The 21,850-nt window shown below is 60.4% G+C and overlaps 3 protein-coding genes across 6 annotated transcripts in view; 1 reads left to right on the plus strand and 2 right to left on the minus strand.

The window, feature by feature from the left end:
• The window catches only part of RBFOX3 (RNA binding fox-1 homolog 3), a 188,890-nt gene extending 185,590 nt beyond the window's left edge, over window positions 1-3,300 (minus strand). For 2 of the 3 annotated variants that reach the window (XM_056346961.1, XM_056346953.1), the window contains exon 1: window positions 2,110-2,261. The gene's annotated coding sequence lies outside the window, so the exon portion shown is untranslated. Of the gene's footprint in view, window positions 1-2,109; window positions 2,262-3,282 lie in introns of those variants that run through there. The other variant, XM_056346970.1, reaches the window with a different exon arrangement.
• CBX2 (chromobox 2) lies at window positions 3,009-8,433 on the plus strand. The gene is made up of 5 exons (XM_056347085.1): window positions 3,009-3,180; window positions 3,268-3,311; window positions 3,875-3,940; window positions 5,781-5,850; window positions 6,325-8,433. Exons 1-5 carry the CDS (start codon window positions 3,109-3,111, stop codon window positions 7,672-7,674), a joined length of 1,602 nt encoding a protein of 533 aa, XP_056203060.1. The 5' UTR covers window positions 3,009-3,108; the 3' UTR covers window positions 7,675-8,433.
• Window positions 8,434-15,225: 6,792 nt separating this feature from the next.
• On the minus strand, window positions 15,226-18,043 carry CBX8 (chromobox 8). Of its 2 annotated transcripts, none has more exons than XM_056323558.1 (5): window positions 17,891-18,043; window positions 17,444-17,487; window positions 17,179-17,244; window positions 17,014-17,080; window positions 15,226-16,831 (listed from the first exon to the last, which is right to left on the minus strand). In XM_056323558.1, exons 1-5 carry the CDS (start codon window positions 17,957-17,959, stop codon window positions 15,992-15,994), a joined length of 1,086 nt encoding a protein of 361 aa, XP_056179533.1. In that variant the 5' UTR covers window positions 17,960-18,043; the 3' UTR covers window positions 15,226-15,991. The 2 variants fall into 2 exon arrangements, with proteins under 2 accessions (XP_056179533.1, XP_056179531.1); XM_056323556.1 differs by having other exon boundaries at window positions 17,014-17,104.
• Between the last annotated feature and the right edge of the window lie 3,807 nt (window positions 18,044-21,850).

Genomic DNA, 21,850 nt, shown 5'->3' on the forward strand with positions numbered 1-21,850 from the left:
CCTTCCTCTGACAGCAAACCTCCACCCCACTGTGGCAGAGCCCCGCTACCAACATAACGCAGCATACAGGGCATTCCAGGGATGTCTGGCATACTTGGGAAGAGCTACAAAATTACGTTCCACCAGATTAGTTCAGGAGTCTGGGTCTCGTTTTTAGGATGCCAAAGGTTTTCTCGATGACTGCTGAGTTTATTGGCTCTGCTGTCACTTAGCTCAGCTGGGGCTGGGGAATGTGGCAGCCAAGCTATTTACTGTGTGTTCCCAAGTTTCTCCAGGAAGACGAAGTCTCTCTCGGGGATGGAGAACACTGAATTCAGCCCAAAGGCACTCGCAGGTGGAGCTGCAACTCGGGCAGTAGGCATCTCCTCCTGCATCTCCCTGGGCAGCTCTGCCGCAGCCAGAGCCAGTGCAGCCTCTGCGGCAGCTCCGGCCAGTGGCCAGGGAAGCGCAGTCACTGGGACAGTCCCCTCTGGCCAACTCAGCAGAAAGGGGACAGCCCACTCCGCCAGGACCCGTAACTCCCCTGGGTGTTGCCTCTGCAGCCCCAGCCTTCCTTGCCCTCAGTCCCATCGTGCAGACACCATCCCTGCCCTCCCCAGGGAAGCTGGAGGCAGCAGCACAAGGCAGAAGGGCAGGGGAGAAAGGTACTCATGGACGATTTTTTTTTTCCCCATCACTAAAACATCCTGAAATGCCAAAGAGAAAGCTGGGCAACCCTGGGACAGCACCCCTGCCACTGGGATGGGGCAGGCAGCTATGCTTCAGTAAGATCATTTTATTACGGCTGAGCCCAAGAGCCATCAATCTGAATCACAATGTAAAAAAATCAGGAGATTTTAACATATAAACAAATGTAGGATTTTTTTATTCGCTTCCTGTTTTTGTAAATCTTCAAAGCCACGGGTTCTGGCTTTTTTAATGATTAGAGTGATTTGTTTTCTTTCTTTTCCTTCTTCTTTTCTGAGAAAAAGTGAGATTTTTCATTTAACCACACACTTCCATCACAGCCACCAAATAACAGGAAATCTGTGATCAACCCGAGAAAGCTGCTGCCCCAGTGCAGGGCTTGGTGTGCTTTGCGCCCCAAGGACAGACCAGCTCTGCCCACGGCCATCACACGCAGCTTTCCAACTGCCAAATAACCCACAGCTCCAAACTGGGGGGGACTGGCAAAAAGCACGGAGCCCACCGCAGCCCAGGTGCAGCCCAGGGCCAGTTCCCAGTAAAACCCCAGGGATTTATATAAAGGAGATTTCCAGTCCACGGAGCAGCGCAGCTCTTTTCCCCCCAGCAGATGAAGGGGACTCCGCTCCCCACCAAAGTGGAGGTGTGAGAGGGAAAGCGTGTGGCTGTGCAGCATTAAAAAGGCCGTTGCTGGAAGCAACTGCTCAGGGCTCAACGAGGGGTCAGGGACAAAGCTGCCGGCACAGCCCCGCGCCAGGCTCCAGCCTCCGCAGCGCTGCACACACTCAGTCCCCAAAGAGACCCAAGCGCAGAGGGCTGCTCCCGCTTCCCATCCCCGGCCTCCCTCGGTTCATCTCCTGGCGGCATTCAGCTCCCAGCACCGGCGAAGCAGACGCCGGCAGCCCGGCGAGCCCCACGCACTCGCACAGCCGGTCACCGGAGCTGCACACACACCGCCCTCAATGCTGTATTGTGCGTGCACACGGCTCATGCGCGCAGGGATGGAAAGTCGCACACATTTTTTTACTAAAATGTAAAATATGCTGCACACAAAGAGCAGAGCTGGCGAAAGGTAAATTAACTTGGAACAAAGAAAAAGTGCAGCGCTGGGTTATATTTCTGTGTCACCTTTGGTAAAAAAAAGGCTTCTGAGTTCTCCCAGTCAGCGAGCCACCCCAGTAATTGTAAAAAGAAAACAATAAAAAATGATAGCGCTCGACCTAGGACAATGACCCTGTATCAACCCGGCACCCCAGGTGCATCCACCGCCCTACAGACCCTGCATCAGCCCTGTCACGAAGCAGCGATTTTCCCCTTCCATCATACAAGGGCTCCCCAGAAGCGACGTTACTGCCTGCAGCAGGGACAGCCCAACCGCATCAGCCTGGAGCTCAAAAACACTTTTCTAAATCCAGCATCGCTTACCGGAGATGGCACTGCCCGGGCACCGCACGAGGCCCCGCACGGGACACCCCATCGCCCGTCCTGGTCCCGCTCAGGCCCCGCGCGCTGCGGGCACCCAGGCGCTGGGGCCATGGACATTCATCTCCCTCTGGCTCCCGCACAGTTAATGGCAGCTGCGGGCCCTGCTTGTGACCTCCCTGAGGTGCTGACTCATCTCCTTCCATGCCCGTAAAGCACCGTATTTCACTGCTCCACGCCCACAGCGCCCAACCACCCCGTAGTAGCTTCTCACGCCTTGAACGCCCGGGTCCGCGGCGGGGCCGTTCCCGCCACACACTCGTGAGCTCAGCCGCACGCTCGTTACCGCGGCGCGTTCATTAGCACCCCGCGTTCATTGGCACGGCTCGGTGGCAGCACACGGGTGACGGGCCAAGCCGTATCTGGCTGGGAGCCCGCGAGCCGGTACGGCGGGGGTCGCTCGCCCCGCCACCCTCCCAGACAGCGACTCTTTATTCCACCAACCCACCAGCCAGCCCCAAGCCAGCCCGCAGCCGCCTGCTCCGGCCCGGCACGCGGGGGAGGGGGGAGCAGCCGCCCCCAGCCCCCGCTTTGTCCCCCAGGAGCATCACAGCGGGGGGGAGGGGGGGGGGTAGCACCCCGGGGCGCTGCCCGGTGAACAAAGCCCGGGGCCGCCCCATTGTCCCCACTCGGCCGGGCCCGCCGACCCCCGCGCGGGCAGGAAGAGGAGGGGTCGCACGCAGACAATGCCCCCCTTCCCCAAACCCCCATCACGCCCCGCCCTCCGCTCCCCATTGGCCAGCGGGGAATTTGGGGGGACTCCCCCTTCGCCCCCCCCCCTTACCACCACCACCCCCACCACCCCCGTGCCGGGGCCGCGCACGCTGTATTGTGCCGGGGGGCGCGCGGGGATGGGGGGGCGGGAGCGCGCGCGGCCGCCGTCGGGGGCGCGCCCAGGGGCTCCCCTTGTGTGTGCGTGTGCGTGCGTGCGGAGCCGGGGCCATGGAGGAACTGAGCAGCGTGGGAGAGCAGGTCTTCGCCGCCGAGTGCATCCTCAGCAAGCGGCTCCGCAAGGTGGGACCCGCCGCGTCCCCCCCCTCCCGCCCCGCCGACAACCCCCCCGGCGACCGCTAACACGCCTCTCCCCGTCTCTCTCCGCAGGGCAAGCTGGAGTACCTGGTCAAGTGGCGGGGCTGGTCCTCCAAGTGAGCGGCGCTGCGCGGGGCGGTGCGCGGAGCGGGGCAGTGCGCGGAGCGGGGCGCGGCCGCGGGGGTGCCGCCCGGCCGGCCGGCCGCTTTTGTTCGGGTCGCGCCGCTCCTTTTGTTTACAAATAAGCGCGGCCGCGGCCCGGCCCTCCCCGCCGCCGCGTGGGGCTCCGCTTCCCGCCCCCCAACCCCGAGCCGGGCCGCTCTCCCTCCCCCCCCCCCCCCAAGCCCACCAACCCCCCGCGGCGAGCACGCACCGGCCCCACACCCCCCGTCCGCTGAGAGCGGAGCTCCCACCCTCCCCCGGGATGCTCGGGGATCGCCTCGCCCCGTGGCATGGCCGCCCCTTCCCCGATCTGCCTCCCCCGGCCCCTTCCCTCCTGCCCACCCCCGCGATGGGGCTGTACTGGCCCCCGACCCGGTCCCCCCGGGGTCCGGCGCCGCGTGCTGAGGCACGAAGGGCCCGTTTGCCCTTGGATGAACTCCCCAGTGCTGGGCCGGTAACAGGGGCGGCGGGGAGCCCCGGCCCCCCGCTTTTGCCCAGTCCATGTCTTCCATTGCAGGCACAACAGCTGGGAGCCCGAGGAGAACATCCTTGATCCAAGACTCCTCCTGGCTTTCCAAAAGAAGTGAGCAAACTAAATATTTCTAAGCGAATGATAAAGTCAATTAACTTCTAATTGGCTGCGCATGCAGTGGAAGTTGTGGAAACAACAGGCTGAAGCTCGCCGTGCCTTTTGTGGCACAGTCCTTTTGTTCATCTCCCGAAACCACAGCTCAGGTCCGCCTAGGACATCTCTCCCCGCACTGGGTACACACGAAGCCACGCTCAGTCCGGGTTTGCACCGGCTGTGCAATGGCAGCGCCCAGCACAGACCTTTGGTTCTCGTTCCCCGAGGGGCGACTGCGGGCCATGGTGGGGTTGGAAGGCACCTGAGGGTACTCCTGGAGGGCACAGCTATGAGAGGGTGGAGGAAGTAACGTGTGGGAGAAAATGGTGTCCTCCGCCAGGGCTACTGCCCAGAGCTGAGCTGGCAACGGCAGTTGTGCTGCAGTGATTACACACCAGGAAATCACGCATGGAGGTAAAAAAGTAGCCAGCTGGCTACAGCAAACACAGCGCTGCCAAATATTTTGGCTCCATATTAATAAAAATCATTAAAGTTTATGATAGGATTTAATTATAACTCGCTTCTGGATCCATTTTTTCAAGAATAGAATCTGGTTAGTGCAGACAGTGCAGCATTTGGTTAGCCATATGTATTACTGCTTAGCACTGTCCCTTGTAAATGGAGACCCATGAAATAGTATAGTGACCCGAAAACATTCCCCGTGCCATGGCCTTGGGCTCTGCGTGGCTGCCAGCCTGGGCCACCATGTCCAGGCCAGGAGGTGCAAGAGAGGTGAAACAAGCTCAGTGAAGGAGACAACTTGCTGAGTTTCCAGGGAAAGCATTTGCTTTTCCTCCACACGGAGGCTGTGCCACTGCCCACCATGAGCAGAGGGGAAGCTCAGCTCTGCAAGGGTGTAACTAAGGTGAGGCTTAGCAGAGACAGGGCAGATGTTTCCCTTTGCTTGATCCTGTTGTACCAGAAAACCTGTAAATCTCACCATGCATTGGAAAAGCCACTGACTGGGGATAGGTAACACCGTGTGGTCCATCACCAGCTGCTAGAAGCTTCTTGCTGGGGGGATGTTATTGTAGCAGACAGATGCTCTCCTGTCACCGCTGGCCTGCCTCAGTTTCCCCAGACACGAGCAGAGCCGGCAGCTGCTCTCAGGGGCAACACTGCGAAACTCAATGCCTCCCTTTGGAAGGCCTGTGACTGGCACCAGTGGGACCAAGGGGCCAGGACTGGGGTGACCAGCAGAAAGGTCTTGCATGGCAAAGGATTTTGGTTCTGTGAGTGGTTTGGTAAATACATTTCAGCCATCCATACAGTTCAATCCCATGCTGTATGCAAGAGAGTTTCTCTTTCCTTTCACCTCTCTGGCAAATCCAGGTAGATACCTGCTGCTGAGCCAGCCAGGCACCCCGACATCCAGATAGCTGTTCTTGTTCTAAGGCCGCAATTTTTATAACCTTTTCCTCACTTTCTAGTTCTTTTTCTTGCATTGCATTGCATTCATGGTCCAAGTCTTCCAGTGACCTGTCGGGGTCCCACAGGGTAAACGGTCCAGGTGCCACGTGGGGAAGGTTTAACTGCAAGAGTCCTTGGGTTTCCATACAGTTCTTGGGGCTTTTTGGCTGCATGTAACAGCATGGGTTCAAGTGATGTTCTCGGAGCCTGTAAGATCATCACATGTTGGTGGGGGTTAAGGACACTGCTGCTCAGGAGCTGGGATGGGAGCTGAGCCTTCAGCATCCTGAGCGAGGGAGGGTTTTAATGACAGAAGAAAGGGAGGAACCAGGATGACTTTGCATGCTCTTTTCTTCCCTGCAAACATTGTCCTTAATCGTTTTTTCAGGGAACACGAAAAAGAAGTGCAGAATCGGAAGAGGGGCAAGAGGCCCAGGGGCAGGCCCAGGAAACATGTGGTGAGTTCTGGTTGTGGTGGAAATCCACAGCTGTGACAGTGCTGAAGGGGCTTTGGAAGGCACCTGTGAGTGTCTGCCCACAGCACAGGGTGCTAAGCCTCTGGAGTGGGGTGAGGACGCAGCAATACCCGCAGACCCCGGGTTAGGGGCTTTGAAGATTGCACTGATGGGAAGGTGGATGAGGATGCCTGCAAGGAGGATGTCCCTTCTTCGCTGCTCCTGGCAATGGTGTAGAAGGAGACAGAAGAGTTCCCGAGCATCAGGGTCCTGCTTGGTATTTAAGCCTGCTCAGTTTTGTGCTGTATGCTCCTGAATTCATTTCATGCCAGAGGACGAGCAGATCAGCTAACATGGAGAAAGAACCTGTGTGTGTTTGAGGCACCTGGCCAGGCAACACTGAAGGATTTGCAATGCCCATAATGGATCTTTGGTAACTTGTGTTAACTTTCCCTGTCCCTCTCCATTGCTTTGCAGGAACCAGAGATGCCTGCAAAAACTAAGTCAAGTAGCTCCTCTTCCTCCACATCTTCCTCTTCCTCCTCTTCTGATGAAGAGGATGAAAGTGACCTGGAAGCAAAGAGAGGTCCCCGCAGCAGAGAGACTCACCCGGTACCACAGAAGAAAGCTCAGATCCTGGTGGCAAAGCCTGAAATGAAAGACACTTCCAGGAAGAAGCGTGGGCGGAAACCTCTTCCCCCAGAGCAGAAAGCAGCTCGAAGGACCGTGAACCTGACAAAGGTGCTGAAAACCTCCCGGAAGGAGGTGGGTGGCAGCACCAAGCTGATGGGGAAGCTGCAGCCCCAGCACAGCACGCAGGGCTCAGGCATGGCTGCGCTGAAGGACCCGCCAGGCACCTTGGCTGGGCTCAGCTCAGGGGGGTCGTCTGCAGAAAACCTGCCCAACATGACGAAGAGCGGCTCCACGAGCCCAAACCGGGCCATCAGCTGGCAGAGCTCCATTGTGCACTACATGAACAGGATGTCCCAAAGCCAGAACTTGGCAGAGACCTCTCCCCTGGGCAGGCTGGCACTGAAGTCGCAGGCAACCAGTAAGAGTGGCTTAGGGCTGGACTTAAAAATGAGGAACCAGAAAGGATCTGGGGAGCTTGGGCTGAGCATGCAGGGACCCAAGACTGCTAAAGCTCCTAGCAGCGGCGCTGGAGGGGACCAGAAATCGGGGTTTGCTGTGGGAGGCCAGATGTTGCACAACGGCAGCAAGACACCTGCGGGCTCATCCGGGGCCAGTAGCCAGCCAGCTTCCAGCCAGGAGCTGAACCTCCAAGCTCTAAATCTGCAGAGTGTCAAAAATGGGCCAAGTGTGGCCAGCGGGAGCAGCATCCCTCGCCACCTCTGCAGCACCCTGTCCAAAGGCTCCAGCGGTGGCACAGCAGCAAGCGTGGGTGCCAGCGGCACAAAGGGCAGTGCGGTGGGTGCTGGGTTGAATGCTACCAGCGCCAGTGTGCTCTCAGGGGGGGACAGCAGCAAGAGTGAGAAGCAGGGACACCGGGCAGGTGACAGGGACTTGGCCAAAAGCAGCACAGCTGGCACACAGGAGGGGCACGCAGCCACAGAGAACCACAAGCCTGCTGCCCTTTCCGAAATGAGCACCGGCGAAGAGACCAGCTCAGATTCAGACCGGGATTCGGCTTCCTTCCCGGGTGTGAGTCAGAACATGTCTGTCTCCATCCAGACCAGCCAGGACTGGAAACCCACCCGCAGCCTGATTGAGCACGTCTTTGTCACCGACGTCACCGCTAACCTGATCACAGTGACAGTCAAGGAGTCCCCCACCAGCGTTGGGTTTTTCAACCTGCGGCAATACTGAGCCCAGGTGCATGAGAGGAGGGAGAGGGTCCTTCACCCTCTCCCTCAGCTTTGCCCAGCTCTTCATCAGGTTTTTCTTCCTTCAAGTGAACATGGAGACCTTGTGAGACCTACCAGGACTCATGTCTAGAGAGGCTTGAGAAAGACACAGTGAAACCTGCTCAGAACTGCCAGATGGATCCCTCCCAGCTTCTCTCCATCCTCTTCCGGAGCAGTGCCCCGAGCAGAGGTTGCTGGTGCCATTCTCCGGGAGCAGGGGCACTGGTGCTGCTGGGGGTGACAGGCTGGCAAGTTTTGAGCCAGGCTTCACTGTACACGGGTTTCTTTGCTTTACAGCTTGAAACAGCAGATGACAAGGTCTGCAGCTCTCTGGCAGCAGGGAGAGGACATGGAGCTGCGATGGGCCAGGCTTATACTTGGGAGAGGAAAAGGAGATCCTTTCCTTTCCTCTAGGCTCACCACGAATCTGTCTGTGAGCCGTGGGGAGTCACAAGTCAATCCAAATGAGACAGCCACTGCTCCCAGCCCTTGAGGGCTGCTGGGGGGTGGCTGTATATGGGGTTTTTTCAGGGTACGCTCAGCCCAGCCACCCCTCTGGGCAAGGCCACTTCCAATGATGAAGTCCACGACATTCCTGTTGTGGTTTCCAGCTGATAGGGAAATATTGTTTACATTTTTTTATTAGGGAAAAATCTTTTTCTTTTTTTCTTTTTTTTTTTTTTTTTTGAGGGAGGGGAATAAACCCCGTCTAAGGAAGACTGAATCCACTGATGAGGTGGGTGTCCAGGGTGCCTCTTTCAGAGCAAGGGACAGCTGGTAGTGGGTACCTCCTTGCTGCCCAGGGAGGGTCCCGCGTTGGGAGCCAGCAGGAGCTGCTGGCTTCTTTGCAGTGACTTGACTTTCAGAGGAAAGCAAAGCCCAAAGTGCTGTGCAGCCCAGGGAGCCCCAGCACTGCTCCTCTGCCTCATCCCAGCATCTTCCCCTCCCATTCACCAGTTGCCAGGCACTTGCAGGGACTGAGCTGGGGAATATTTTTTAAGTCTTGCAGAACATGAGAACCCTTCCAGCAGCAGCTAGGTTGGTAGCTAGCGTCTGTGAGGTCGGTGCTGCTGTTCAGCCAAAAAGCAGTGCCAGGGGTGGGTGAGCCCTCCCTGCTGGGAGCCAGGCCAGACCCAACTTTGGATGCTCACTGGGTTTGACTCACTCTGATCATCCACGTTTTTCTGCAGCTGGAGGGCTCAGCAGCTGGTCAAGAACACCTGCACGTGTGGTCTGGAGCAGTGGGAAAGAGGAGAGGAGAGAGAGGATGGTCAGGGCCACACAGGGGCAGTGGGTACCTCAGGCTGCTGTTCCCCGAGAAGCCAGAGGGCCTGCAGCAGCCGTTCCCCTTCATCTTGCCATCCTGTGCCAGCAGCCAGGGTGTTCTTTTTGGCTTGTAATTGCAACCAGTAGTGGCTTTTTTACAGAGGTCTTTTTCCCTGCTGTAGAGTACTCTTACAAACCAAAATTAGCAGCAGTAGTTCAGGCAGAGTTTAGTAGCATTCAAGGTCATTTTCATTCCGTTAGTGCTGAACTCCTTTCTCAGAGGAGATGATAAGCCTGCAGCCTGCCAGTGCCTCCAAAGGGCTGTCCTTCGGGTGACTGCTCGGGTCTAGGGTGACTGCTTGGTGTGTGCGTGAACAGGCACCACTTCAGGGGTCACTGCTTGCCAGGCGACTGACTTGGCACCAGGACTGGCATCTTACTTTGCTACAGGCAGGGGCACTTGCAAGTGTCATCACACACATGAGTGTGGAGATAAATGGACCAAACGGGGGGTACAGGTACTTCTGACCCCCCCCACCGCGACGCATCAGCCCACTGCAGTCGCATTTGCTGCTGCTGGCTGGCGGCAGTGCAATTCTCAGGTGAAATGAAACGCTGGCGCTGGCTGCACGTGCTGCCCAGTTCAAGGGATGGATGGTTGTTCTGTGCACTCAGCTGCAGCCTCCACCGGGGCAGGCTCCTCTGCTCCAGAGGTGCTCCCCCTTCACTTTTGTGTTTAATCCCCTGCTGTCCTCTTGGTCATGGCCTTGAGTTTGTTGTGTTACAGAGCTGAGCACAGCATCCTGTGTGAGCCAGCAACGTGCCAGCAAGCTGGAGCGGGTGGAGGCATACCAATGCCTTGCTGCCGGAGCAATGCAGCAGGCGCCTCGGCGCCAGTGCTGCCCCAGTGCAGCCAGGCAGCCTTGAATGCCAGGTGTCAGGCAGCCTGGGGCAGGGGGTTTGCTGGGGACTGGCGCAGCCTTGCTCTGCTGCTGCCCGCCCAGCCCTGCAATGTGCTGCACGTCATTCTGCAAGGCAAAGGGCCAAGGGGAGAGGAGGGAGTGTTGTCCGCGCAGAAGGTTCCCAAGGACAGAGTTTCTGTTGAGCTCCACGATGCCAAAACGTCAGTCTGCGCTGTTTACCTTCTAGTCTTTAACTTTGCCAAACGAGCTACCGTTGCTTTGAACAGTCCAAGGAAACGTTGGCCTGTGTCAGCAGAAACGAATGCTCCGGACATGGTCTCTCTGCTGGGTGTGCTTTTGTGCTGGGGAAATCAGTGTTTTGGGAGAAGAGTCAAGGAATCTGAGCATGGAGGTAATGCTCTTCCCCACACACTGAATGTTTGCTACTTGGCCTTTGCAAATCCAAACCGAATGACAATGTGCCTTTTGGACCGTCCTTATCTCAGCCTTGTCTGTGACACTGGTCCCACAACAGGTTTGTGCCTATGCAAAGCAAGGTGGTCACAGGGTCTTGGAGACAGCCATGATACTGATGGGGAGAGGTGCCCTGGTCCCCAGCAGGACACCCAGCCGTCGTTCAGAGCCCTGCTGCAGCACTGAAGGCAGCTGAGGGATGCCCACTGAGGGGGAGCCAGCCTAACAGGGATGCTCTTGCCTAGAGCAATAGGATGTGGGGGACTGGTGTCCCTGAGGGGGAAAAAAGCATCTGAGGATGCTCCAAGAAGCAGTCAGGCACCAAGCATCCACGGGGTGCAGGAGACGAGCTGTGACGGCAGGTGCTGTGTTTGCTGCACGCCAGCCCCAAGACGGCTGCTCCCTCCAGAGCCCCCATCAAAGCTCACATGCATTTCTCCATGCAGGGGCTTGCTCCTGCCTCCTGGCCAGGTGAAGGGCTGCTGGGCCCGGGCTTGTACCCAGGGGAACACATATCCCAATGGTGACTGGCTTTCCTCCGTCATTCATTCTTCCCAGGCATGTCTCCTCCCAGTAGCGGCAGGACTCTACTGTCACCACTTGCTATTGTGCCTTTTGCTCACCAGTTGGTTCGATTCCAAAGGTCTAAGGATGGTGAAAATGATAATTGAGAATTTTTTCTGACCTTCATCTCCTCCAGTGTTCCTTCCCCAGCCCCTTCCTGACCTCATGTTTTGGGATCTCGGCTCTCCCAGCAGTGCTGGGGTGTCTGAGCGAACGGTTCCTGTTGGAGTTTGCCTCTCAAAGGCACATTATGTGAGTGATTTACTGTAATCTTTTGTGGACAGGGGTTGAAAGCCGGTGCAGATCCTGTTTACCAGTCAGTACCATTAGTATTCAAAGTCCACTTTTTTTTTTCTTTTTTTTTTTTTTTTTAGTTTGCTGCTATGGGTTGGAGTGTTCAGCCGTGTGTCAAACAGCCAATTAGTTTGTCACTTGTCATTTTCTAAGGGGTTTCCGATGTGGAAAGTCCTGCAGTATTTGTATATTGAATGGATATTTTCTCCAGGCATAATCTGGTTAAGCATACTTGTTGTTTTCCATTGGACTGGAAGAGGTGGCCAATTCAGCCATCTTCCCTAGAAACTTAGTCTATTTTTATATATATATATTTTGTACCAAAAAAACCTGGAGTTCGTGGAGGGACGGGGATAGTTTAGGGGGTTTGGTTTGCATTGAGTTTCTGAGCTGGGTGTGAAGGGCTCCAGAGCCGGAGAGGTTTTTACTGAAAGAAACTGAGGGATGGGTGAAAATAAACAATTGTTCTTGTAACTTGTGCCAGTCACTGGTCCGATTTGTAATTTGTATGTTTCAATTAAAGAGAGAGCCAAATCGTTCCTGTATGACACTTATAATTGCTTTACACTACAGCTGTTTGTTTGCTTTTATTTTCAGAGAACAAAAGTTGGAGATGTTATTACCCTGGGAAAGCGTAAGGGCTTTGTGGAGCAGGACAGGCACCCAGCCCGCCGAGCAACTTGGGGCTGTGGGCACCGCTCCCCCCGGGGCTCCCGTCGCCTGCCGGGTACCTCACTTGCCTTCGGTGCTGCTGGACACTAACGCTAGTGTGGACCCACGACATCTAGGCTGCTTTTAATTTATTTGCAGGAAAACACTAGGAGAGGGGTACGGGGGGGGGGGGCGGGGGGGGGCGGGGCGCGGCCGGTGGGGGGAGCGGTGTATGACTTTTCCACTGCTCCTTTTTTTAGTATATCAATAAATATTTTTTTTAACTTTCCAGGCTGGTGTGGTCACTGCTCCGGGAGTGGCCCACACACACAGAGAACCCGGGGCAGCCGCTGCTTGTGATACAGCATCCCGCTCCCCCCCGGGGGCACCGTGTTGCCCCCTCCCCCCCGCCCGGGGCTGCGGGCCCGGGCCGCAGCGGGGCCCCCCGAGCCCGGGCTGGGCGAGGCTGAAGGGGTAGGGGAACCAGCCCCCCCCAGCTTCCCCCGAGCCTCCCGGCGGGACGCGACACCCTCCCGGCCCCGGGCCCCGCTCCTACCGGCAGTGCGCAGTCCACCAGGCTCCGCTGCGGCTGCCGGGGGCGGGGCAGGGTCTCAGGTGTCCCCGCTTAGCGCCAGCCCAGCCCAGGGGCCCCACCCGGCCACCCCCATCAGCGGGACCGGGACCTGCCCAGGGCCGCGCTCGGGCCGGGCCTGCCCTGCGGAGGCTGCGCGGGCGCCGAAGGGCGCGGGCAACGGCGGCTGCCTGGTCCCAGCTGCCGCGGCGGGGCAGGGGGGGGCCAAACGCCCTCCCCCCCAGGGCTCCGCCGTCGGGGCTGCCGTCGGCAGGGAGCTGAGCCCCGGGCGGGTGCGCGGAGCCGCCTTGGCACGGGGTAAAGGCGGGCGGCTCCTGCACGCTGCGGCCGGGGGCTTCGCAAACCGCCCCCCCGCCGTTCCCACCCCCACCTCCCTCCGCGCCCGCCCCGCTGGGGGCCCCGCCGCGGCCCCGTGTGAAAGGGCCCCCCCGCCGGGCCGGGGGAGAAAGGCGCCATTGTGCGGCCCTTTCTCCCGCTCCTCCTTCACACTCATTTTCCGCGCCCAGGCCGCTGACAGCTCCCATAATGCGGGGGTCCGCGCCTTTCACCCGGCGGAGCAGAAAAAGGAGGTTAATGAGGGCACCGCTTAAAAAAAAAAAAAAAAAAAAAAAAAAAAAAAACCAAAACCAACACCCACCCCACCCCCGCTCCCCTCCGCCTGCAGATTTGAATACAAAGGCCGGGGCTAGCCGCGCAGGGGCGGCCGCCGGGCCCCCACCCGCACCCCCGCTGTACTGCCCGCCCCGTCGGATGGGCGGAGTGCCCGGCCGGTAACCGGCTGCCTTCCCTCGCGGCAGTCCCGGGGCTGCTCCTCGAAGCGGAGCCGCACACAGTACCCACCGGCCAACCGGTCCAGGCACCGCAGGAACCCCCGGGGGGGGGCCGGCCTAGCAGCACCTGTGGCCCCATCCCCTCGCCCCTAGCCCCAGCTCCCGGCCCGCCTGTGTGGAGCGGGGACCCGAGGCTGCCTGCCCTGCCGGGGCCCTGCCTGCCCACCCCATGATGCTCCCAGGCTCCCCCCAGCCCTGCGCCCCGCATCACCCCCAGGGCTACAAACAGAAAGCAGACACGTTTCTATTTACAAAGTATATATTTTAAACTCACATAAAAAGCAGGTCTCATATCGACATTCACGGCTGGCAGAAGACACGTAGTTTAAGCTTCACTTCTGAGACTGAGATGTAGCCAAATTGGTTTTGTACAAGTCTTAATTTAAATAATTCACACACACAGCCCCCCACGCACACACACTCAGTATATATGTCACTATATACATACACACATATACATCCACATGTATGTTTTGCTCCATATACATGTGTGTCAGGATGCACACATATACACATGGCTGGAGCGAAGCACACTAAATCCCAACCGCATCCCGGCAGGGCAGGAGCACGGCTCCGGGCTCTTTTGGAAAGGGAAGCATCCTCCAGCCTTGGCACAGCCGCAGTGGGAGGACGGGCAGCTCAATCCCATCATCGTCCCTCTGACAACCACACATCCCACATCGGCTGCCCCTGGCACTGGCACCAGCACATTGGTTCTTCATACAAACCAAGTTAAAAATCTCAATTATACAAAATATGCCTTAAAAAAAAAAAAAAAAAAGAAAACCAACCAAACAAAAAAACCCACCCCAAAACTCACAGACATGGCTCCCCCTGTACAGTCAACACAGCATCCTCCTGCTAGGCCACCTGACAGAAGGTCCCAAAAGGACAGGGAAGGGGGGGACCAAGTGAGGATGCAGCTCAACCCAACAGCAGGAGGCTGCTCCTTGCCCCAGCCCTTTTTCCCCATCCCTCAGGCTCCCTGTGCTGCCACCCCCCATGCAGCCCCCCACACCAGGGGCCATCAGGAGGTTGGCTGGGCCAGCCATCAAGGAAGGCCAAAAGTGACACAGCCCTCAGGTGCTGCCAGACAACCTAGTGCTTTCCAACTCCCAGAGATGCTCACCAACATGTTGGGACAGGGGCACCTGCTCCACCTCAACCGACATCACAACACAGGCAAAGGTCCTGCTCCCCCACCCAGGTCAGATCATGGACAAGCTGGGGAACAGGAGCAAGCAGAGCAGGGGGCTGTAGCCCCCACACCTCCCCCACAGCCACCCAGGGCTGCTGCACTTGGTTGAGAGCCATGAAAACCCCATGGCTGTGCCCTGCCCCAGCCCAGGGAGGAAAAACGGCGGGGGTCCTACAGAGCCAGGAGAAATAAAACAGGCAAACAAACCACAAAAAGCCACCCGAGTCAGCAGGGCTGCTCGTGCATGGGAATATTTTGCCTCTTGGCTATTGTTTAACTAGCGTAAGAAAAGGGAAATATGTATTGTCTTTGAATGCATAAAGGTGGCTCTGGGATTTGTCAGAGATGTGGATATTACAAAACACTATCTGGAGTCTTCCAACAGTCTGAAGTGAACTGTGTTCAGAAAAAAAAAGTAATAACATTTCACTTTCTATAGCAGTATAAAGCATCTAAATATGGCAGTGACCATGCTACCCTCCCAAACCTCTCTGGCATTTCAGGAATGTAAACAGAGGCGGGGGGGGGGGGGGGGGGGGGGGGGCGGTGGCTTTTTTTTTTTTTTGTAGGTGGGTGGGGGAACAGAATCAAGCAGCCAGACAAAATGAAAACAGATTCTCAGCTCAGTCCCATCTCCCACAACTGCTACGACAACTCTATTAAAGTGCATTTCAGTATCACCCCTCTCAGGAACCTTACACACACAAACCTCCTCTTCCTTTGCAAGAAAAGGTAATTCAAGTTAATACTCTGCTAGAACAGTTTTAGCCTTTTTATGGATTTCTGCTTTTCCCCGCCCCGACATAGCAACATATTTTTTGTTAGACTGGAAACACCCCCTCCCCAACAATACTGTAAATTCAAGTGCTTACTTCAACTGTCAAGGGCAACAGTTCTGGATACAGCACACTTGATTGTACAAGCAACACCTTATATCACAATCAAGAAATCAGGGCACTCTGCCCTCTGAGGGAGTAACACCTCCCCCTCCACCATCCATAGCATCATATGAAAAATAATAGTTAAAAAAACCCAGAACATAATTAGCTATGAACATTGTTATGTACACCGGCTCCTGCAACAGATGCATGAACTCCCGTTAGTTCTCAGTTTTATTGTCCTTTCTAAGAGCAACTGAGCAGTCACTGTTGTCTCCATTTAAATAAAACAACTCAGAGTTGAAATATATATATAGATATATATAAGCATTTTTTTCTTAAATAACATATTTACATCTAATAGAAAATATAACTCTAGAGATAATCTTTCCAACGAAATGTAAGACGTGGAAAAAAAAAAAAAAGAATGAGTTAATGAATTTAGGACAGTTTCTAAATCCTCTCCAGTACAAAAAAAACCACAAAAAACCAAACATCAAAACAAAGAAAAAAGAAAAAAGAAAAAAAAGGAAAAAAAAAAGGAAAAAAAAAAAAAAAGGTCCACCAAGCTCTAACCAAGCTTTTGTCTGGATCTGACCAAAGAAAACCCCAGCACCACCTCCAACAAACTCATCGCTTCTCTTTAAAGAATCCTTGGTCCGTGCTGCTCTCCTTGATGGTGACGGTCAAAAAGTTAGAGGTCACATCAGTTACCACCACCTTCTCCAGGTTGTTGAGAGAGGGGCTCCAGGACTCTTCCTCTGGGTCCCCAAGGATCCTGGAGACAGGGATCCTGGCAATGAGGGAAGGCCGCCCCGCCTGGCCCCCCATGCCGTCACGGTACAGGCTGCCCATGGTACCCGGGCTCACCGCACCGTGCAGGAGCCTGGGCCCACCGGGGTCCAGCCCCCCTTGCCCCTTGGGGTCCAGAAAGTCTGCCCGGTGCTTGGCCAGCCGGGGAGGGTAGGTCTCGGCAGCTCCCAGTTTGGCACCCACCTCGGCTCGGTTGGGGCCAGGCAGGGCGCCAGGGAGGTCGGGGTCCGGCCGCCTGGCCAGCTGGATGACACTATGTCCCGAGCCGAACTTGGCCGCCCCTGCTGCCATCTCCTCCATCTTCCTGACCTTCAGGTAGTCCCCCACCTTGTCCCCCGGGTCCCCCAGTTTCCTCTTGGAGGCATCCAGAGTCTCTGCTAGGTCCTTGTACAGCTCCTTCCTGGGCTTCGGGCCTCTCTTTTTGGGGGTCTCCCCAGGTTTCTCCTCCACGCGGATCACCCGGTCCCGGATGCTGTCTCCCTTGGGGGTGCTGGTGCTGGAGCTGCCCTGGGGAGCCAGGGCTATGTTTCTCAGTCCTTCCCTAGCCCGGGACGTGGAGCCCAGCTCCTGGGGGGACCTGCCGGGATATGGCACCCGGATCCCCCTGGAAGAGTCACTGCGGAATTCATAGGTTTTGGCTTTTGCTTTTGCCTGGGCCTGCAAAGAAGAGAAATCAACCAGTGACTTTATTATCCTGCCATCCGGTTGCATAATTACAACTTACAAGACAAGAGGCCACCTTTGTAAGGAACATCCTCCATGGGGGCCAGAGACGGACCCCCGCTCCCTGCTGTGGCATGCAGCCCCGGCCAGCATCAGCACACGTGGGGCCTCCTTACCTTTAGCAGGAAGGTTTTGGGCTTGGGGCCTCGCTTTTTGGGCCCATATAGCTCCATTTCTCGCTCCCTAGAGGTGTTAAAAAAACCAAAGCTTCAATTCAGCATAGCTACAAGACAGCAACATATTTACAAGCTCAAGAGCTACAGCTAGCAAAGGCCTTGTACCTTTCCTCAAAGGCTGCGAGCAGCCGGGCATCCAGGATGTTTTCCTCGGGTTCCCAAGTGCTGTACCTGGGGAGGGGGGGGGCACAGAGAGAGGGGACAGCATGAGGAGCCAGAAACGGAAAAAAACAAATCAAATTAAAAATATGGGGCATAAAAGGAAGGGACCCAAGTTTCCTCTCTACTACAAAGGGAGAGGGGGGCTGCAGTGAGCCACCTCCTCACGGCTCCCCAGCTGCAGAACCCTACGGACAAACGGCCGACTTACTTCTGAGACCAGCCCTTCCATTTTACGAGATACTCCATGCGCCCCTGCAGATGCAAAGAGAAAAATAAATATGCATGGAGGGAAACCGCGATAAACGCCCGCAACAAAGCTACACCGCGCAATTCCACGCATGCAACAAACACGCGCCCGCGGCGCGTCTCGAAAACGCGCGGGGGGGGGGGGGGGGGGGCGAGATGCAACAAAAAAAAATTAATAAAAATTATTAAAAAAATATATAAAGAGGGGCCGCGCAGGCTGCAGCGGCGGAGCACGCCCGCCCCGCCGGCGGGGAGCGCCCGGGCATGCGGCGGGGAGAAAGAGCCGCCCCCAGCGGGCGCCCAGCCGCAACCGGGCCGGGGCCGGCGGGGCCGCGGCGGCGGCGGGGCCCGGGGGAGATGGGGGGGTGCGCGGGGCCGGGGGGGCGGAGGCGAGGGGGGAGCCACTTACTTTGCGGATGCGGCGCTTAAGCAGGGCCTCGGCCGCGAAGACGCGCTCCCCGACGGCCGAGAGCTCCATGTTTACGCGGCCGCTCGCAGCACACAGGCAGCCGCCAGCGCAGCCCAGACCATAATACTCCGCCCGCTGACGTCAGCGCCGCGGCCCCCCCCGCACTTGTTGCTGGCGGAGCCGGGTGGAATATTCCGCCCGCGCCGCATTGGCCCGCGCCGCCGCCCCGCCCCCCGACGTGCGCCGCGTCCCGATGAGCGCGGGGCGGGGCCGGCGGCGGGGGAGCGAGGCGCCCCGCCCCGCCCCGCCCCGCCCCGCCCCGAGCTGCGGCGGGAGAAGGGGGGGCCATCCCCGGAGGAGGCGGCGGGGCGCGAGCTTTAGGGGGGACGGGGGGAGCGGAGCACAAAGGCGCCCCGGGAGCGCGGGGAGGCACGGCCGCCGCCGCCGCCGCCCGCAGCCACCGGGACAGGGAGGGACGGGACTGCTGCCAGCACCTGGACGGGGCGGACCGGGAGGTTGCGGTCGTTCCCCTCGCCGGGGATCTGCGGCCCGGCCCGGCGGCCGGTGACGGGACAAAGGGAACGGTGTCAGAGGCGGGAACGGGAAGGGAACAAACCGCTCTGCCCCGGCGCCCGCGGTGGTGCGGAGCCGCCCACGGAGACACGCGTCCCCGCGGGCCGCTCAGCGCCGTTGCTCCCGCGGGAGAGCGGATCCTGCCCGGCGGCGAGGGACCCCCCAGCTCTGCTCCCCGGGAGGCGGAGGGGTGCCATGGGGCCAGTGGGGAGGCCCCACGCGCAATTTGGAGGCGCATGTCCCCACGTGCTTTCTCTCAGCCAAGCGGCGCGGGAGCGCGGGTGGCACAGCGGGACCGGGACCCCTTCCGGACCCCCTCCCCGGTTCTGCCGCCCTCCCCGCCGCACCGCGGCCCGCCCGGGACGCGTCACCTTCTTCCGCCGCGAGTCAGTCCCCGAGGTGGCCACGGGACATCGAGACACGCGCGTCGGGGACTGGAGGTCCCAAGAAACCGGTCGCCCGCCCGAAGCCGCGTAGGGTCCCGAACCGCCCCCCCCCGCGGCGCCGTTGGGGGGAGGCTCCGGAGGGGCCCGGCAGCGCTTCAGCCCCGTCCAGTCAGTGAAGCCGTTCCCGCGTCCGGGGGCAGCGACGCCGCCCGGGGCTTCCTCGCGAGTGGGAGCCGCAGCACCGCGACCCGGTGCCGGGTGGGCTTCTGCGGCTCCGTCCACGCGAGGTGAGGCCAGGCGAGGCCTCTCGTGGACCCGCCGCCCCCCACCTCCAGCCCTCCTCTGTACGGAGCTCGAAGCCGAGGCCGAGCGGCCGCCGCGCCCACGCGTGGAAGACCCCACGGTGGGCGTGGTCCCGGGGATGCGGCTGCGCGTGCTCCCCGGTGAAGGAGACCGCGGCTGCCTCCTCACGGACGCTGGCCTGGCTGCGGTTTGCCGTCGTGGGGGCGGTGGGTCACCTGTGGCAGGGGCCGCGAGGCCCGCGCGGCTTTGGACCATCTCCCCCCTGCGCCTGCTCGGTGCAGGGGCTACGGGGCGCTTCCCTTCTCCCGGCCCGGGACAGCGCCCGGGGGCAGCCACCGGCCCCGGGGTACGCCGGGACCGGCAGCGGGGGCCGGGGGACACCGGCGTTCTCCCGGTCCCGGGACCCGTTGTCTCCCGGGGCTCCTGCCTGCCGCCGCGGAGCCCTGCCCGGTGCCGCCGCCCGGGCGGGGGGACCTCCGACGGCGGCCACGGGGAAAACAGGTCCCCTGCGGTGGGTGGGGACACGGGTGGGGACCCTGGGGCCCCACGGGGGACTCTCGGGGTGCGTGGGTCGGGTTTCCGCGGGCAGAGCCCTCCTCCTGCCGCCGCTGGCCGAGGTGGAACCGCGCTCACGGGAGGAGGTGGCGGATTCCCACCCCGCGGCTCCCTTGGGCTGCCAGCTCCACGCCACCAACTCCGCGGTCGCGGGAGCCACCGCACCACGCGTGTTTGGTGCGGCGTGCCCGGCGCGGCGCTGGCGTGGAGGGGCCGGGCGGGAGGAGCGCACCCCCCGCGCCCTCCCGGCCCGCGGCGAGCGGCGTCCTGGGGAGATTTTCGTTAATATTGAATTAATCGTTGTTAATTAATGCAGGTCGCGGGGCGGCTCGTGAACTGGTGTGGACGCAGCGGCTCGGATCCCGCTTTCGGGAAGGTGCCGCTCAGAAGGGAGACCCGGGGGCAGGGGCACAAGTCCCGGCCGGGGGGGGCGCGGGGATGGGGGTGGGGGTGTGCGGATCGTCCACCCGGGCCCGACGGTATCGGCGCCGCCGCTTCGTCTGCTGCTCGAGGCTCCCGGGGTAGCGGCCGCGGCAGCGCAGCGGCGTCCATTCCCGCGGCCGTGGGGGTGCTGCAGCCCGCGGAAACGGTGGTTGCCCCCCCTCCTCTTCGCCGCCGGGGTGTCCCGGTGCAGGCAGGAATCTCGGTCCCGGAGCCGAGCCTACTCGCACCGACGCCGCACCGGAGCCCGGAGGGGCCGCGGAGCACCCGGCTGAGCAGCCGCCCCTACCCCGCCGGCTGCGCGGAGCTGCGCGGCCCCGCGGAGCCCCACAGCCACGCGTGGGGGCGAGATGCGCGAGGCCGCGGCTCTAGCTGCCTCCTGCGCGGGCATCAGCGGGGGTGACGGGTCCATCCCCGCCGGGACCAGCGCGGGGCCGGCGCTGGGGCCCCGGTTGCGGGGCGGGGGGGCGGGGAGAAGGCGAGACGCAAACGAGAACGGCGCGGGGAAAGCAGCGGGGAGCGATCGGCGCTGTGTGGGGGTCCGGCCGGAGCCCCCGGGCCGTGGGCGAGCCAGGGCCGGGGCTGCAACTGCTCGTCGGCTCTTGGCCCGGAAGGAGAAGCCGGACGGAGCCTTCCCGGCGCCGCGGGACGAGACAGCGCCGGGCGGGCTCGTCCTCGGCTCTCCCGGGCAGTTCCTCCCGCTGCCGGAGGAGGCCCGGGGACCCCCTCGCCCGGGGCTGGCGGCGCCGCGGGGGCCCCTCCCGCCCGGCCGGGCCACTGGGAGCAGGAGCGGAGGACCGGGCACGGGCCGCCCTCCGCGCTCCCGAGGTCAACGGCAGAAGCTGCCTGGGCGCTCTACGGGCTCTCAGCCGGAGGGGAGCCGCTCGCCCCCGCGCCCCCTCCGCCCCCTCCGCCCCCGGCCAGCCCCGGCGCTGTCCCGGGCTCCCGGGGCTCGGCGCGGACTCGAGGACGGCTCCGGGCCGGCGAGGGCGTGTGCCACCGCGGCAAACCCCCTTTCCGCCCGTTTGAGCCCAAATCCGCCGCTCGGCCGCCGGCTCCCCGCTCCCCCAGCCCCTACTCGTGCTCCTCGGGGCTCAGCGGGCCGCCGCGGGGCAGAGCGCCCGGCTCCCTCCTCGTTTCTCGCTATACGGGGGCTTCCACGGCTGCGAGCTTTGCAACGAAACCGGGGGGCTGCTGCCCCACCCGGGGCCGCGCGTGGGGGCGGCGGGGCGAGCACGCGTGTCCGAGCGCGGATGGGTCGGGGGCGGCGGCGATGGGAGAGGGAGCTGGCTCCAACCCAACAGCCGGCACGATCGACCCCCGCGCCGCAGCCGGGCTCTTCCCCGCAGCTTCCCGTGCGCGCCGGTGACCGTGCTTCAGAAGCTGCTCCGCCCCACGGACACCCGCACCCGGGACGGCTAGGATCCAGCCCAGCTCCCGGTCCGGTCCGGTTTCCCGGGCGGCCAAGGATGCTGGTGCCGGCCGGAGACCCGGTTAAGCTACAGTCGCGCTCCCCTGTGTCCCCTTCTCCTGGACGACCTGAGCATGGCCCCAACGCTGAGACTGCGGCGGGAAGCGGGAGCAGAGCAAGTCGCCCCTCCGGCGGAGCCCCCAGCGGCTGCTGGTCCCCGAACCGAGTCTGCGGCTGGGCCGCACCTTGCGTCCCGAGAGAGGCGTCGTGCAGCCCGGCCGGGCCGTGGGT

The sequence above is a fragment of the Falco biarmicus genome, chromosome 1 (assembly GCF_023638135.1).
Source record: "Falco biarmicus isolate bFalBia1 chromosome 1, bFalBia1.pri, whole genome shotgun sequence".
NCBI classification, from domain to species: Eukaryota; Metazoa; Chordata; class Aves; order Falconiformes; family Falconidae; genus Falco; species Falco biarmicus.